This window comes from Passer domesticus, chromosome 1 (assembly GCF_036417665.1).
Source record: "Passer domesticus isolate bPasDom1 chromosome 1, bPasDom1.hap1, whole genome shotgun sequence".
NCBI lineage: Eukaryota > Metazoa > Chordata > Aves > Passeriformes > Passeridae > Passer > Passer domesticus.
The window spans coordinates 66,100,933-66,117,069 of record NC_087474.1 but is presented as its reverse complement, the minus strand read 5'-3'; the positions used below and the strand labels follow the sequence as shown (position 1 = coordinate 66,117,069).

The following is a 16,137-nucleotide window of genomic DNA, read 5'->3' as shown; positions in this document are numbered from 1 at the left end:
ATGCTTTTCTAATGAAAGACCAGACCTGGACTTGCACAGTGGTAAAGGAAGAAATATAGACCTTTTCTATTTTCTTGGAGACAAGTTATATAAGAATACCCACTATTGTTAAATCCATTGTGCACTTTCACCAAGGGACAGTAAGAGGAGATAAGCCGTGAAATTTCAGTATTGTCCACCAGCATTTTCAGTACCATCTCAAAAAGTGCTTTTCATGTGAGAAAACCAAATGCTACTCTCAGATCCTTTCAATTGTAAATCAGAGACATATGTAGTGCCACCTTATGTGCGAGATTTGCGTGATAATAATGAGAAAGGAAAAAAATCAGTTTAGGTAGAAAATTCAGAATTTAGGGATCAATATAACTAACATTCTTTGAAATCAGTATGCTGATTTCAAATGATTATGATTTCAACGGTTATGTTCTTGGCCTCTTAGATTATCTGGGCAAATACCTTTCATCTTCTCAATTTCAAGTGGAAGATCTGTTCCCTGTACAGTAAGTAATAGTGGATAACATGTTAAAAACAATGCTGTTCTGCTTTCCACTCTGTGTATTGGTTGTAAATTATATTGAGTCTAAGGACTAATTAACATAACAACCAGGAGTACTGTCCATGATGGATGTTGCAGAAGTAGTTGTTTGGCTTACCCATTCAAATGAATAAGCAAAAAAAAAAAAAAAAAATGCAAAACATGGTCTTTGCTAGGTTCAGGGAACACTTTTTATTGGAAATACCTATATGTTAAAGCTGCCTTTGAGTAATTAGGCTACTAATTGTTCAGCAGCCTTTAAGAGGTGACAAAGAAGAGCCCGTTTTCTGTAGCTGCTGGACTGCAGGAGCCCTCTATAAGGCTAAAAGCAGACTTGGTCATGTTTCTCTACAGCCATAGTACCATTAAACCATGTTGGCTTAACTTGGTTATATTTCTGATAACAGAAGTTTTACAAACACCATTGACTTAGTGCACAGGTTCTATGGAGATCTGTTTTGTAAAGTGACTGTGCTGATTCTTTGTGCAAACGCTGAATTGCATTAACAAAATGCTAAGTGTAGATTCACATCTCTCAGTAGCCAGTGCCTGCTGTGTGCAGGTATTCCTGTCATTTTAGGAGGCTTTTCAATTGCTGGCTTCCATGTGGGGGAATTTCAGACCCAAGGGCTATTCTGGAAGCTTCAAGCACTTTGTTTGCATACTTTTAGTAACATTCATTATTGGGCTAATCCTGTAAAAAATGTTCTCAGATGAATAAAAGCATTTGTGGCATAAGCTGTAATAAAAAGGATTTCATAGATAACTTCTTTTATTTCATAATGAACCACAGTCCAGTACTACTAAATAATACTTTAAACCGTGAAAGTATCCTGAAACTAATCATAGGAATGTATAGATACATATTCAGTGGTCTGTGCTAAGGTCTGAGGAAAGCATAATTCGACACATTTTTTTCACCCCATCGGGGGAAAAAAAGTGTTTTGACAAAGAGCAGTTTTGAACAAAAAAACTGATTAAGTAAAGTTACACAGTTTCAAGACAAGTTAATCCAACTTCCATTCATCTAGGCTGCATTATCAGAACAGTGATAATACAGTAGAATTTATGTACATTGTGTGGAAAAATAATTTTTAATAGATGATAAGTTTTTAAAACATTTATGTTTGTACTTTCTGTTCACAAATCAGTGCTGTTACAGGCTCTTGTTGATTTGCTATGGGGTTTTTTCTGTGCCAGATTTAACTTTTCTGAATATCACAGTATTTTCAGAAAATATCTGTTGGTTGTTTTCTTGATATATTTAATAGGAAGTGGGAGGAGAATTTCAGTTTCTGCATAACATTATTGTGTAACTCTGTGTTCCTCATATGACAATAACTAGGAATAGCAAATATAGGAGATCTTGCTTATCTGTGACCGATAATAATTTTTGATTATGCAAATTATTTAACAGAACAGGGAGGGGAAAAAAAAGACTGGACAAATAAATACAAGTCATATATTCAGGAAGATCCTAAAACTACCAAAAAATGTAGCTGCTCACTCACACAGGATTTGCCACTGGAGGAAAACAAGAATAATACAATTATATTACTTCATTTGATGCACTCAATTGGTGCATTCTTTAGGGAATACTAGAATATAATTCTGCTGTCTTTTCTAGCCCATTACACTTGTAAGAAATAAGAATTTTACAACCTACAGGCAAAACTTGCCAGGCATCTTAGGACTTCCACTCAAAAACCTGGCACTACAAAAGCAGTGTGATGTGTTTATTCCCTGTGGATGTAGTGCCATCTTCAGGTGCAAAAAGTGAGATCCCCATGGCACTGGTGCCCAGCTTCTTTTTAACTGAATCTTGAAACTGTATTGTCATGTGGTTTCTATTTAGTCAGTGACTATTCTACAGCATTTTTAGGCATATCAAACTGTCAAGTGATAAAACTGTTCAGACCACTTCCTAGACAGAGGATGGGTAACCACTTACCAACATTGTAAAAACTGTAGGATCATGTAAAATACAGTAGGTGTTAGTTAGATTGATATAAAAAGTCATAGTAATAAAAACATTTTAAATTTTGTCACCATGTCCAGTGCAAAAATAAAGCCTGCTATTAAATACTGCAGCTCTGCAAATACAGTTGGGTTCCACAAAATGACCTAGCTGCCACAAATACCAAACAGATGTAAGCAAATAGCAGAATGTGAAAAATTATATTGGTCATGCCAATGCACTTTCTTTCTTGTTTCTTTTCACAATAATCTGTCTTGTTTTTTGAGCTAGCAGCTATTGCATAAATATAATGCTGGCAGCTTTCCTTAACTAACCAGTGGGAATAGGGTCAAATAGATGAAGGTTTAAATGCCATTTAGATGTTTGGATAATATTTCTGCCAGGAATGTAAATACCTGTGATCTGTGCTATTTTAATCTTTCAGCCCCAAGTACTCCTTCTCCCTTCCCAGTATCTGTTTTTCCTGAGAAAGAATGATGCCTATGCATCCTTTAATCTCAGCTGCTCAAGAGTAGGCATCAGAAGCTCATGAGTCACAAGGAGGAAGGACAATTTTCTTTGCACTTCCCTGAAACGCAGAAAGGAGGAAGCTGGAAAAGGATCCAGAAAATACCAGTAATTGGCTTACTTCCCTCCTGTATTATCTCTTCATGGGATGAAGAGTCCTCACTGTTGGACATGACCAGGATTTTTTTTTACTTCACCTTTCCTCCTTTATCTTCCCTTGTGAGACATGAAAGGAGATATTTCCTCTTTCCCCAACCAGCTCCTGAGGAAATGAATAAATGAGAGCCGTCTTAGGCAGTGCAAGGCAAGAAGATAGATACTCAAGCTCTGTGCAGTAGTAGCAGAGGAGGTACACTTCAGTTCATATTCCTAACAGATTACTTCAATAATAAAGCAGGATGTTAGGCATGGTGTGTGGATGATTTAAGTGCAGTCCATGCAGAGGTTCCATCTTGGGTACCAGAAATAATACAGCAGTATTGACCCAGTGCGTGGTCTAAGATAATATCCCTTTGCTTTGCAGCATGAGAAAGTAACTCAGAAGGAATGCTATGCTAATTCCATGAATTTTTTGCTTCTAGCTCTGGGACTAGATCAGGCAGCACTAACACACCTTAGTTTTCAGGGCACTGCATTGCCCCACCTGAGCACTATCAGAACAAATTTCTCCCAGAACACATGGAGAGAGTGCACCCCTCTCTCTCTCTTTTAGTTAGGAGGTGCTTGGCCTCAAATAGTTCAAGGAACAAAAAAGTAAGACCACTCCCCTTGTTCTGCTGTTTGCATATTTTGCCCCTATTTTGGGTTTCCTTTCATTACCCACTATGAATCACAGAATCATCATGATATTAGTCAATGACTTTCCATGATGTTAGGGGTTTTTCATGTGAAAATGAAGATTTTCTCAAACCCTTAGTGTTTGATTAGTCTGACCATGACTCAGGAAAGCTGAGATCCTGTTGCTCAAGCAGTCTGGCAGCACCTCCGGCTATGGGGACCCTTCACAGACTGGTCTGCTAGATCAGAGTGCAGTTCAACTGATTTGTTCAGGGTCACATGCCAAAAGAGAGACCTCCTTATGTGTCTCCACACCTTAACCCACTGCCATTGACTGCTAGCATCCTTGAAGAATCCACATTAACAGTTTGCAGATAACACTCTTTATTAACAAAAAACAGTAGCAAGAGCTTAATGTTTTAGGATTGCTGTTGACAGTATCTGACTGCAAAAATGTATTCAAAGCAATGTACAGACAAGCTCTAATCCCCAGTGAGAGCTCACTAGAGATAATAATTCAGCGTGCATAGAGTACACTTCTTACCCCATAGGTGTCCATATGGGGAGAAGAGAGGTTCAGCCTACCAGCTAATCCCAGCAGTTATGATGGAGTCTTCTCTCCTTTCTTATTCTTCTTTTACATTTATGTAAAGCCTGAGTGTCATTAGTAATACATATTACCCAGTGAGGGGTGGTCATGCCTTGGAGGCAGGTAACATCAGTGTAGTATCTGAGATAACCTTGGGATGGGGATATGTGTCAATCCAAGGAGGATAATTTTGCCATAGCTGCTAATTCACTAGCAGGACTTCTTCATTTATCTCTCTAAGCCTCCAGCTCCTACGTGGCTTATCAACTAAAAAGAACCACCAAGTACCCTCTTCTCCAAGGGTTTCAACAGAGCCTGGCTAAAGTGTCTCCACTCCACTCCACTCCACTCCACTCCACTCCACTCCACTCCACTCCACTCCACTCCACTCCACTCTCCATTTACTTCCCCCTAGATTGTACTGTGTGTGGAAATTTGGGTGTGCTGTGTTCCATCTGGGGAGTAGCAACCCCTATATTTTCCATACTCTTATCTTTAATTTTAGCTCCAGTCTTTTTCCCACAATCTCATTTTTGGCAACTGAACCCTAAACTGAACCCAGATCTAAAATTGTAGTTAACAGTTTTGCATCCAAAAACGGAAGAGACACTTGTCAGGTGTGTTGAAATGTAGCATTCTATCATTAGCAACGGTGACATCATTAATGCCTTTCCATGGACTTAGATGACTTTGCCACCACCTCAGACATGACTCTGATAGATTTGAGCCATTAGCTCTTCACTCAAGAACTCAGTTCTCTACTACTTAGTCACAGGTGTTGTTTGCTCTGAAACTTTTACGTACATAATGATGGATGTATTGGAGAATCTTTTCAATAATTTCTTCCAAAATGAGCAGTTTGGCCCACAGCTTGGCAAGGCAGATGAATTTGACCACACATTGCCACATCAGAAATGAACAACCGCTGCCAGTGATTAACATCACTACCCCTACAATGCATCAAACTGATTACTCCACTTACCTACCCCTATTTGATTCCTTTGATTATTCCAGAAATCTCCACACCTTGACACAAAAGAGTATTGTTCTTTAGGAAGGTATTCTACCCCATATTTTATGGGTTAACTGAGAACCTTAACAATCTTAGGAAGAATGCAACAACAAAATTTCTTGTTCAAAAAATAGAGGAATGGATAAGGAAGACCAGAATGGATATTTTATTAAGATCAATCCAGTTCACAAATCTATTTGCTGTTGTCAGAATAAAATTTTCCTCATTCCAGTGTGATGCAAAATGGAGCTGCAAGCTTGGTTTGTATTTTCAGTTGAAGAATCTTTTTCCTTTTCCTGTTAAAACATTTAAATTCCAACAGTCAAACTAAATGCCAGAGGCTATTTCACATGTTTATAGAAAACAGTAAGTCAGAGTTATACCACAAAAATAGGGGAAGGATATTTTAAGAAAAGAACATGTGACATTTAAACAGTGAAATAAGTGCCAAGAAAACAGCTCACAAACAGGAAATATATAGAATAAAAGCTTCAGGTATATTTCTTGCAAAATTAATTGCTATTTAAAGTTTACTGATATTTCACCTCTAGAATAGGTTCATTTCTTATCACCCAAATTAGAGGAGGAGCTGAGAACTTATTTAAATTCCTGGAGAATTTATGTTTATGAAATCAGTTCTCTTTCAGAATTCTTTCTACTTGTAAAGAAATATTAAAATGCAGAATAAACTGCAGGCCAAACAGACTGTGTAATCTGAATAAAAACATGGTTTCCTAAGTTTTGTCATGGAAAACAAAACTTGTCTACCTGGGAAAAAAAATCACATGAATAATGTATTTAGACTATACAAAAGCAAGAGGTGACTGGTTTTCTCCTACTTAAACAGGAATGGATACTGAGAAATTATGTGGATGTTGTCATAGATCAGGATGCCAAGTTGCCCACATAAATGGGACACCAAGAAAGATTAGAACAGGTTCATCAATGATTTATGTGACTGAGGTTTCTCAACAGTATTTGAGAATTTGGTTTTCCAATCTTCTACTGACTGTAATTAGATAAACAAAATCACATTGGGATCAGAGTAGATTATTTGTGTGTGTGACTGAGGAACAAAGAATAAGCTGTGATTTCTGTGAGATGAATATGATACTGATCAAGTGTTTTCTAATTGAAATCAGTGTGAAGCCAAAAGTCACTCTAAGAACAAGGAGCAAATTCCAGTAAAGTAATTTTGCACATGAATCTACAAAAGACTAGGCTGGAATTTGCAAACATAGGAGTCCCAAATGAAATTCCTAGATATTCAATATTTTTTCAAATAAGGGGTCTTATTTTTAAAATAATTTCCTACTATATGACTCACACTAACTCTGTGAGTCAAGCACTTGTAGTAAGATGCCAGTATCTTGGGTTAGGGACCTCAGATGTGTTAACTCCTAAGCACTCTTTCTGAATCCTGTCATTCACATCAGTAACAGAATTTCTGTTGTGAAGGAACTATATATGTTTTCATGACAAACACCAACATAAACAATCTCTAGAAATATTAACTACTTTTATATAACTTTTTTGAAATTGTACATCATTCTTAAGGATGCTCAATTTTAAAATCTTTTTCTCAGTTGAATCTATAGTCTTATCAGATTTGTTTCAATTTTACTGCAAAGTACATAGGTTTGCTTTAAACACTGGAGAGTCTCGCTGGCTTCTTTTGTCTGAAAGATGGATCAAATACTGCTGCACTGTATTGAACTACCTGGGAAGTAATTGGCCCCCAAGGCCAATGTGATTTAAGTGGGATTATTCTGGCTTACTTTGTAAACATATAAAGTTTCTATTTAAAAGAACAGAGAACTACAGAAGATACCAATACACTTAGCTGATCAAACCCTGAAAACAGCTTTTTGATACGCTTTTTGAACTTTGAGAGACTTTAGCTTGAATTACTAAGAATTTAAGGGGATTTTGCCTAATGTGGAAGCATGGTACAGGAGAATTGTTCTCAATCTACATTGCTACTCTACATTTTGTTCATTTTCGTTCCAAAGGATGAATTAATATAAGCTATTTGATAGGCTTAGCTAAGTTTTGGGGGTTTTTTAAAGGTTTTTCTTTTCCTCTATTCCAACAGGCAGAAGAAGAGAGAGATGATATGGAGAGAGTCAAGCTGGATAATAAAAGAATTCTTTTCAACCTATTGCCAGCCCATGTTGCACAGCATTTTCTTATGTCTAATCCAAGAAATATGGTAATTCAAGATAAAATTTAAATACATGCTGTATGGGCCTGTGCTGCTTGGGCCACCTTATACCTATGTGTTTTCAAGAAAGGCTTGGAAAAAAACTTTGCTCATGTAAAAATAGTAGCTTTGTAAAAAAATTGCATTCAAGAATTAGTTTGAGATTATTTCTTCTGCTGCATTGTCCTCCTTCTCTGAAGAATTTTAATAACATTCAGGATAAGGGAAAGTTGTCATTCAACACCAATGTAACCAAATACCTGCACTTAAATCATTTTTTGTTTTCATTTTCCAATCAATGAAGAATATTGGAATTTATCACAGTGTTGCATGTGCTCAGTTTGGTTCTGAATGGTGAAGTGTATGAACTTCCAGACATGTATTAACCACTCTAGTTCTGGAAAGTATGCCACCATTACCAAAACCTTCTATTTAAAGTTAAAAACAGAGAATTGTACATACTTAAGGAAGACACAGATTAACATAAAAGGCTGCAGTGACTAAATAAGTTGGTTCAAGGAGGCCTTATGAGAGTCCTTCTGGTCATCTGAAAACCTTCAGCACTGGAGTAGCTGTAATATCCATGATACTGTTCTTGAGAGTTTGGCTCTAAGTATTTGAAACTCAGAAGAGTGATTTTGCTTTCTTTGAGCCTTCCAAATTTTTAAGCAGAAACATCACCATACAGAACAGCATTATATTATATAAGACTCCACAACACATGGAAAGACTTGAAGGAGTGAGGCCAGTTATGTACCACAGGATAAAATTGGTCCATCTCTTATTTTGCTTATAAAACAAGATTGAGAAAACGTAATTATTTTTCTCGTACAATAGAAGCTCTATAATTTTTACAACTTTGTCCAAATTTTGGCTCGCTGCTTCTATGTCTAAACAGAAAAAAAAATCCCTAAGTTGTTTTAAATTGGTTTAATACCTTGGGTGTTAATTTTATATTGTGGTCTTAAGTGAAGATACCTTACAACATTATTTTAAGAAGTCTGGTTTTCTCTTTAGAAAAACTGATGGCCTTGTCCTAGCTATTGCTTAGCATTAGAATAAATGATGTAATAATGATGTTTTGTTTAGATTCATATTTTAAAATAGACATTACATCTGCTTATGAACTACAGGACCTTTATTACCAGTCATATTCACAAGTGGGAGTGATGTTTGCTTCCATCCCAAATTTCAATGATTTCTACATCGAATTGGATGGCAATAATATGGGAGTGGAATGTTTACGCCTGTTAAATGAAATTATTGCTGATTTTGATGAGGTAAGAAGGTCTAAACTCTTTGTCTTTTGACCATACCAGTTCTACCAAATAACTATCAATGAGATTATCTGAAGTAAATTAGTGTGTCTTAAAATGTTTAATAAAACAGTACTATAAGCTTCCTATTTAATCATAGTTTGTGTCCACTGGGCTTCTCTAAAGTACCAAATTTGTACTTTTAGGCACATGACTCTGACCTAAAATTTTGCTTATAAAGAAGCATATCAAAAATAAAAGTTAATGGCATTTTTTTTCATTGACCTCAAAGAGGGCAAGACTCAACTTAGCAAATATGATATAAATTTGCACATACTATCTGATAACTATGGTTGCTTGTCTAAAATATTATGTAATATTTAACAGTTTTATATTTTAAACAAAGCTTATGGACAAAGAATATTATAAGGATATTGAAAAGATCAAGACAATTGGAAGTACTTATATGGCAGCTGTGGGACTCGTACCTACTTCAGGAACTAAGGTAAGAAGATTTTATATGCCAGTCTTATGTGAAGAAACCATTTTCCTTCAATTTCCAGAGGAACATCAAAAACACAACTAATTCTGTGAGATTACTGATAACTTTTATGACTTCTTTACAACATTTTGAACCTGAATTTCAAAGAACAGCTGGAGCCAGAAAAGGAAAACTGTCACACTTGCTTATGTGGCTTCTCTTGTGATTTCATTGTCTGCAGCTTCGAATTCCCTGCAAGCTGGTGCCTTAAAGCCTCTAAAACAGTGGTAGTGTTTTAAACCTGATATCTTAGATGTCCTTATTAGATGCAGGAAAAGGTAGACTCTAGGTGTAGTGAATTGCTGCAAAACCAGCAGAAGACTGTTAAAATGCAGTTTTTATATAGATTTTTAATTTTGAAATTTGAATGTAATCTACAACTAAAATAAACATCCTCTCCCAACCCCCATCATGGACAGGGACTTTGTGCTAGGTACAGTGCTGCACTGCACCTGGTCTCTCCAAATCAGCTATTCTTCATCTCTACCATGAGCATTCTATTTACTGCTTTAATTACTCAGCGATAAAAAAAGGCGAAGTCATTTCAAACCCATTAACTCTGTGTCACAGTTCTTCTGTGTCCTCATCACTACCTCTAATAATATTATTCTTACATTAAGTTACTATCTTGTAACAGAAATTTCCCAGATTTCCAAGCAGCATTTGGAAAGTGAGAAAAAATTTTGGGCATCATATAAAATGCATAGTATACAGAGTACTATGCATGTTAGTAATTACACTAATAAAACTAAATCATAAAAATTTTATAAAATTAATAATATAAGAATAGTCTGAAAATTAAAGCAATCCATTAATCTCATCTGCTCAGAGTTTTCAGACACTTCTCCCTTGTTCTGATATGCATGTAGATATGTTGTAGACATATGTTGAATACATTAGTTCATGTGGTTTAGCATTGCAAAATAATATAAAATTACAAGGCAAAAGCAAAAAAAAAAAACCAGAAGAAGTCCTGTGGACTTTTTAGCACCAACTATCCCTGCTAAGTAAATAAAAAACAAGACCACATTTCAATCAATAGTTAGAATCATCTGGAGTATATCACACAACTAAAATTCTGGTCTGCAAAGTATTTCCGGCTGATGCCTTCCTTTGTACCATTCCTAGAAATCTATACATTACCAAAAAAAGAGGTATTTTTAAAAATCTGTTTATCCTAAAATGTTAGACTCATGTGTTCTGAGACAGCAAAAAACCACTGATCTTTAGAATGTTTTCAGTGTGTGATCTGAGGCAAACAGGCAGTAACATACTTTTGTGTCTGCTATAAATGCTCTTTGAACTATAATCCTCAAAACAAGTGTGTTATTGGGTAACTTTGGCAGCATATGTTCCAAAACCTAAACATGTTTTTCTCTTGTATTTTATAGTTGTTGAGTGAAGGGTCAGCTGAGTGAGTTCAGTACTGAAGATACTGTTCTGAGATTATTATAGTAATGCATTTTAAATCACTGCAGAAGATCTTGTACAGAACTGCCTTCCTTTTAAATCTTGGGCAACTATTGATTTTTTTTCTATATATGTAGAATTTATTAAAAATTCTGTGTTGCAGAAAAATTGTCTGTCATATGAAGCAGACAATAATTTTAACTTTAACTTAGGGTTTCGGCTCTTCTGTGATCTCTCCTTACTGTTCATGTGATGCAAATGAATAGAAATTACTCACATCCTCTTGCTAGTTTCCCAGTTCTTCAGCATACACCAGTATATTAGAAGTCTGATAATCTTGGCTGGCCTGTCATGGACAGACAATCACTGGCAGCTTCACACAGTACCTGGGCTGTCCTATGGAGTCATATGTGTCAATGGGGAACCGTAAGACGCTCAAGTGCCTCTGGTCTGTCCTCTGCCAGGAGTGTTCCTGGTTCAACAGATAATCTGGCACAGCCTCTGATTATGGATCACTAATTTCATACTAGGATTTGGACATGAAGAGAAAGCAGTGGATGGGGTTAATTGTGCTCTTAACTGAGGATATTTGTACTCTTAAGAGCCCAGCACCCTGACAAAGTTAAATATTTAAATCTCATATTTTACTGGATTCCTGTTTCTGCACCTTGACTTCAGCAGGTGACTACAGTAAAGGCTTATTGCCTCTATTGCAGTGACTTTGCTGTGATGCTCTAGGCAGTCTTTCCAGTAACCACTCTGATGTTTAAATGAATAATTGCTTGTTCTATCAACAGGGCAGCATAGAAACCAAACTCTTTGTAGATTTTTTGCATAATATAAATTCATTTTATCTCTTTTTCACCAGGATCCTGACTTCACCAGGGTCCTAACTTTGTGTTCTTCAGTGCAGGTTCAAGACTTTGGCCCTAATTCTATTGAGAGGCATCTGTCACCCGCAGTGCACTCAGTATTTGTCAACAGTCCTTTCTCCTGCAACTCTGAAGGGCATTGCAGGAAAACAGAACATTCATCAGACAGCAAATAAATGGAAGAGAGGAAACATAAAGAAGATTAGAAATCAAATAAAATTATACACTGCTCTCTCCCTACTCCCGACATTGAATATTTTATCCTTCTCTGTTGGAAATATATCCATTAGCTCTTTAAGCTTAATTCTTGTTCTTCCTTTGTGTTGGTGATTCTGAAAAGAGTAGAACTAGCTAGTTCACATTGAAAGAAGCAGAATTCCAGACATCCAGGCAAGTAAATGAAAATAGCCTTTATCCTTCCCAAAAGTTGGGACTGGCACAAGGATGACTTTCATATTTTTTTTTGTAAATTTCCTAGCCACATAAAGCAACTCATTCAAACTGAGGTGAATGAAGGAAATAGCAATCTGTTTCTCAGTTTTTTCAGCCATTGTTTAGCTCTGCATTTATAAAATCTCACTATCATGGCAAAAAATCAGCATGCTTTCATCTCATGCCAGCTTGCACAGTCCTGTTGTGTAAGACCCTAGGGAAGCTGCCACTGACCTTGCATTTCTTTCACCATATCCTACCTTTAGCCCACTTTCACTTTTCAAGTTTGTTTAAAAATTCATATTTCTTATTCAAATAAGAGCAGAGCATAAGAGCAGTGATACTGACTTGAATCAAAGGTTTATTCTGGTAACCTGTCTTTAATTAACCAAGGTTAGATCCTGGGGAGAGAATATGAGTTATAAAACAAATATACAAACCTCTGTTTTCCACTTTCTAATAATATGCTGCTTAGATTTTTACTACTTTGTTGCAAATATTTCTTTCATGATCTTTAGAATTATGTTAGAATCTTGCTAAGTTTTGGAACCTACAATATCCTCTGAAAATTAGCTGCACACTTTAATAAAACGGGATTTGTAAAAATTATTTTCTTATGTTTGGGGTTTGATTTACAAGTTAATACTTCACCATTTCATTTGATCCCTTTTGGTCAAAAAATATTAGTTCATTTAGATACATTTGATAACAGTGCCCTTCAACTTGCCTGAAAAGGCAAAACACGGGGGTGTTCTGCACCTCACAGGATTCAACCTAACAGGAATTTTGTCAATGGGAACAGCATGCACCCCATGGAAGCTGGGAGCTAGCAAAAGCCCAAAGGGAGAAGAGGGCAGAAACTGTAGTTATTAATAATCATCAGGCAAAGTAGTTTTTTAAGAAAGCAGGTTATATTCCCTGCCACACTCAAAACAAACATCTGCAGCTCTCTAGCAACAGAACCACTTTACCATGGGAACTTTGCTTTCCATTCTTCCCAGAAATGAAAAGGAGAGAGAGAAGAAAAAAAAATAGCAGAAGAAAAGAATGCATTTGCTGCAGCTACCATCGAAAGTTTCCCTTCACAAACAAAAAAAATTGGTTAGATTCTTTTCCTAAGACAGCTGTTTGAGCTTCTCATTATTTTTCACTTTAGTATTTAACCTGCATCTTAGTACCATACAAATCTAACATGCAACACTATTTTGTTTCTAGGCTAAAAAATCAATTTATTCCCATCTGAGTACACTGGCAGATTTTGCAATAGAGATGTTTGACGTTCTTGATGAAATCAACTATCAGTCTTACAATGACTTTGTCCTACGAGTTGGTAAGTCATGCTCTACAATTATCACGCAAGCAGAAGATTGTTTTTTGTTGGCCTTTCCTGTGCTGTCAGCAAAGGATTACTTGTCCTGCAGTCATGATTAAAACTGAAAATTCTCCATTAATGAGAGAGTCACATCCATGTAAAAGGTCAGCAGTCTGGATGATGTGCATTATAGTAAGGAATTGTAATTACCTCCAATTCCAGTGTGCTTACTTAATCCATGGACCCCTAAAACAAAAGTACACCATTAATTTCCTACAATATTAAGAGTGTACCCAATCCTTTGGCTTACACTTGGAGGCTGGAACAATACTCGCCTCTGGGAAAAGTGAGAATTGAATGCCCAGAAGAATCTACCCCAAACACTGAAAAAATACTTAAACAGGTTTGTCCAGAGCCAAAGGGCTTTAGAGTTGCAAATTAACACTGCTGAGGGAACATTGCTAAACTGCTGAAAATTGGGTCTTACTGTATTACACTAAGTTGCATCTTCAAAAGCTTTGTTGGCATTAAAAGTGCAATGGCAGCTTTTTCTCCATAGACACCAAATCACCTTAACCAGTCCTGTTTTCTCCAACAAATCAAATCCTCTGGTCGGCACAACACAACCCTTCCCATGCAATCCTTTACATGTTATGTCTTACCACTAATTTCTCTCAGCCTTCTTAGAGATCAAGTTCCCTGCTTCCCTTTCTTCATGTATCTTGCTCCTCTGCAGTGATACTTCTACTGCTGTTCTCATTTTATTGCATATTCTAATGCTGATAGTTTTCTCCAGCTTCTTTCTCTATATATTTTCATTGGCTGACTTGTGAGAATGACCTGGGCTACAGGAAAACTGAGGTTGCTAGCAGCAGAAAGACCAAAGACATCAAAGGCAGCAACAGAAGAGTTATACATCTTTGACCTCCTGTACATCTTAATAATTATAAACCCCAAATTCTCTTTGAACTCTGTTATAACTTGTTTTTCCAGGTTCACAAAGGATCAAATATCTAACCCTCATTCTTCTGCATAAATTGCCTAGAAAAGCCCTTGCACAGAATGTCATGCAGGGTTTTGTATCTTCAACTTCTCAGGGCACTCAGAAGGAACATCCCCTTTTATCTTCCAAACAAGATGCTGAAATCAGTCAGAAATGTAGAATTGAGCTCTGCAGTTTCCAAAAGAATATGCTTGAGCCATTTTCATATACTTTTGTCTTCTACTGTCTCTGGGATCTGACTTGTCTAGTACTAACAACCAACTTGACACACTTCCCTTACCCCAATCTTTGTGTATTCCAGACCATTATTTCTGTTCCACTTGGAGAACCTCCATTAAAACATCCATTAAAAGGCTTTACATATGCAACTGCAGTGGAAGTTATAGGAAACAATTAAAGATCTTTTACAGTTTGTCCCATTTTCAGCTAAACTCTGCACTACCACTGCTTTTTTTCTTTTCTTTAAACAAACATTGGATTTTTAAAAAATCCACAGAAAAATCAAATTTTTATGTTGTCGATCACATTACATTTCCAATAAGATATCCCAAGGAATGTATTTGTTATGTTTCTAAGACTTTTACAAATGCAGAATCCACTTGGCATTAATTTATTCACAGAATCATGAATATGCTAAGGGATCATCAACTAAGGGAGCCATCAGGGTCATCAAACCCAACTCCTGGCCCTGCACAGGGCAGCCAAAAAGTTACAACATGTACCTGAGAGCATTGTCCAAATGCTTCAAGCTTGTTGCTGTGATCATTTCCCTGGAGACCTTGTTCCAGTGCTCAGTCCCTCTTTAGGTGAAAAACCTTTTCCTGACACCTAACCTAAACTTGCCTTGACTCAGCTTTATGATGTTAACATATATTACTGTATTACCAAAAAAAAAAAAAAAAAAAGCTAAGACACTTGTGTCAAATCTGTTTTGCAGAATTCATGTTTCCTTTTGATAATATGCTGTAGTGAAAACCAAACTTGTTGTTTAATTTTAGGTATTAATGTTGGGCCGGTAGTGGCGGGAGTCATTGGAGCCAGAAGACCACAATATGATATCTGGGGGAACACTGTGAATGTTGCCAGCCGGATGGATAGTACTGGAGTGCAGGGAAAGATTCAGGTGAGTGCATTCTAAAACAATTTTGCAAACTTGACATACTTCCTGTTTTATATGTGGTTACATTTTCAAGAAGACTAAGAAAACGCAGCCTCTCTTTGTTCTTATGGAGAGGGCAATGCTCTCCAGATGACTCATCATTGGAGGTCAAACAACCATAGTTGTTTTCCATCTTATACACTTCACTCCTTAGAGAAAATGAAATCCTCAAATAAATAATTTCCCATCAAAAGAAACAAGAGTTCTCTGCTTCATTGCACACAGTTGAAGGTAAGCCTGGGAATGTAAACAGTGCCGGTCTTTGTGCTGTAGAACTTTTGCCTAAATAAGACCTACAAGGAAAGGATCTATGCTAATTTGCATCTTAACACATTTTATGTAGCTCCAAAAATCGCTCCGATACTTTGGATTGGAGAGGTGATGCACACAGAGAATATTGTTATTCTATTACTAGAACCTATGGTGTTCCTCTCAAAAGCTCAATGAACACCTGCAGTAGCTTATCCAATTTATCTGTCAAATCTCCAGGGATAAAAAGGTCTTCTGCAATAAATCAACATCACTAGAACTGATACAGCTTACAATTTAGT

The 16,137-nt window shown here is 36.5% G+C and overlaps 1 protein-coding gene across 5 annotated transcripts in view; it reads left to right on the top strand.

Moving 5' to 3' along the window:
• ADCY1 (adenylate cyclase 1) overlaps positions 1-16,137 on the top strand; it is a 176,905-nt gene that overhangs the window by 138,489 nt on the left and 22,279 nt on the right. For 4 of the 5 annotated variants that reach the window (XM_064421662.1, XM_064421668.1, XM_064421675.1 and 1 more), the window contains 5 exons: positions 7,494-7,610; positions 8,735-8,881; positions 9,264-9,362; positions 13,328-13,442; positions 15,426-15,550. In XM_064421662.1, coding sequence (XP_064277732.1) covers positions 7,494-7,610; positions 8,735-8,881; positions 9,264-9,362; positions 13,328-13,442; positions 15,426-15,550 — 603 coding nt within the window. Of the gene's footprint in view, positions 1-7,493; positions 7,611-8,734; positions 8,882-9,244; positions 9,363-13,327; positions 13,443-15,425; positions 15,551-16,137 lie in introns of those variants that run through there. The other variant, XM_064421680.1, reaches the window with a different exon arrangement.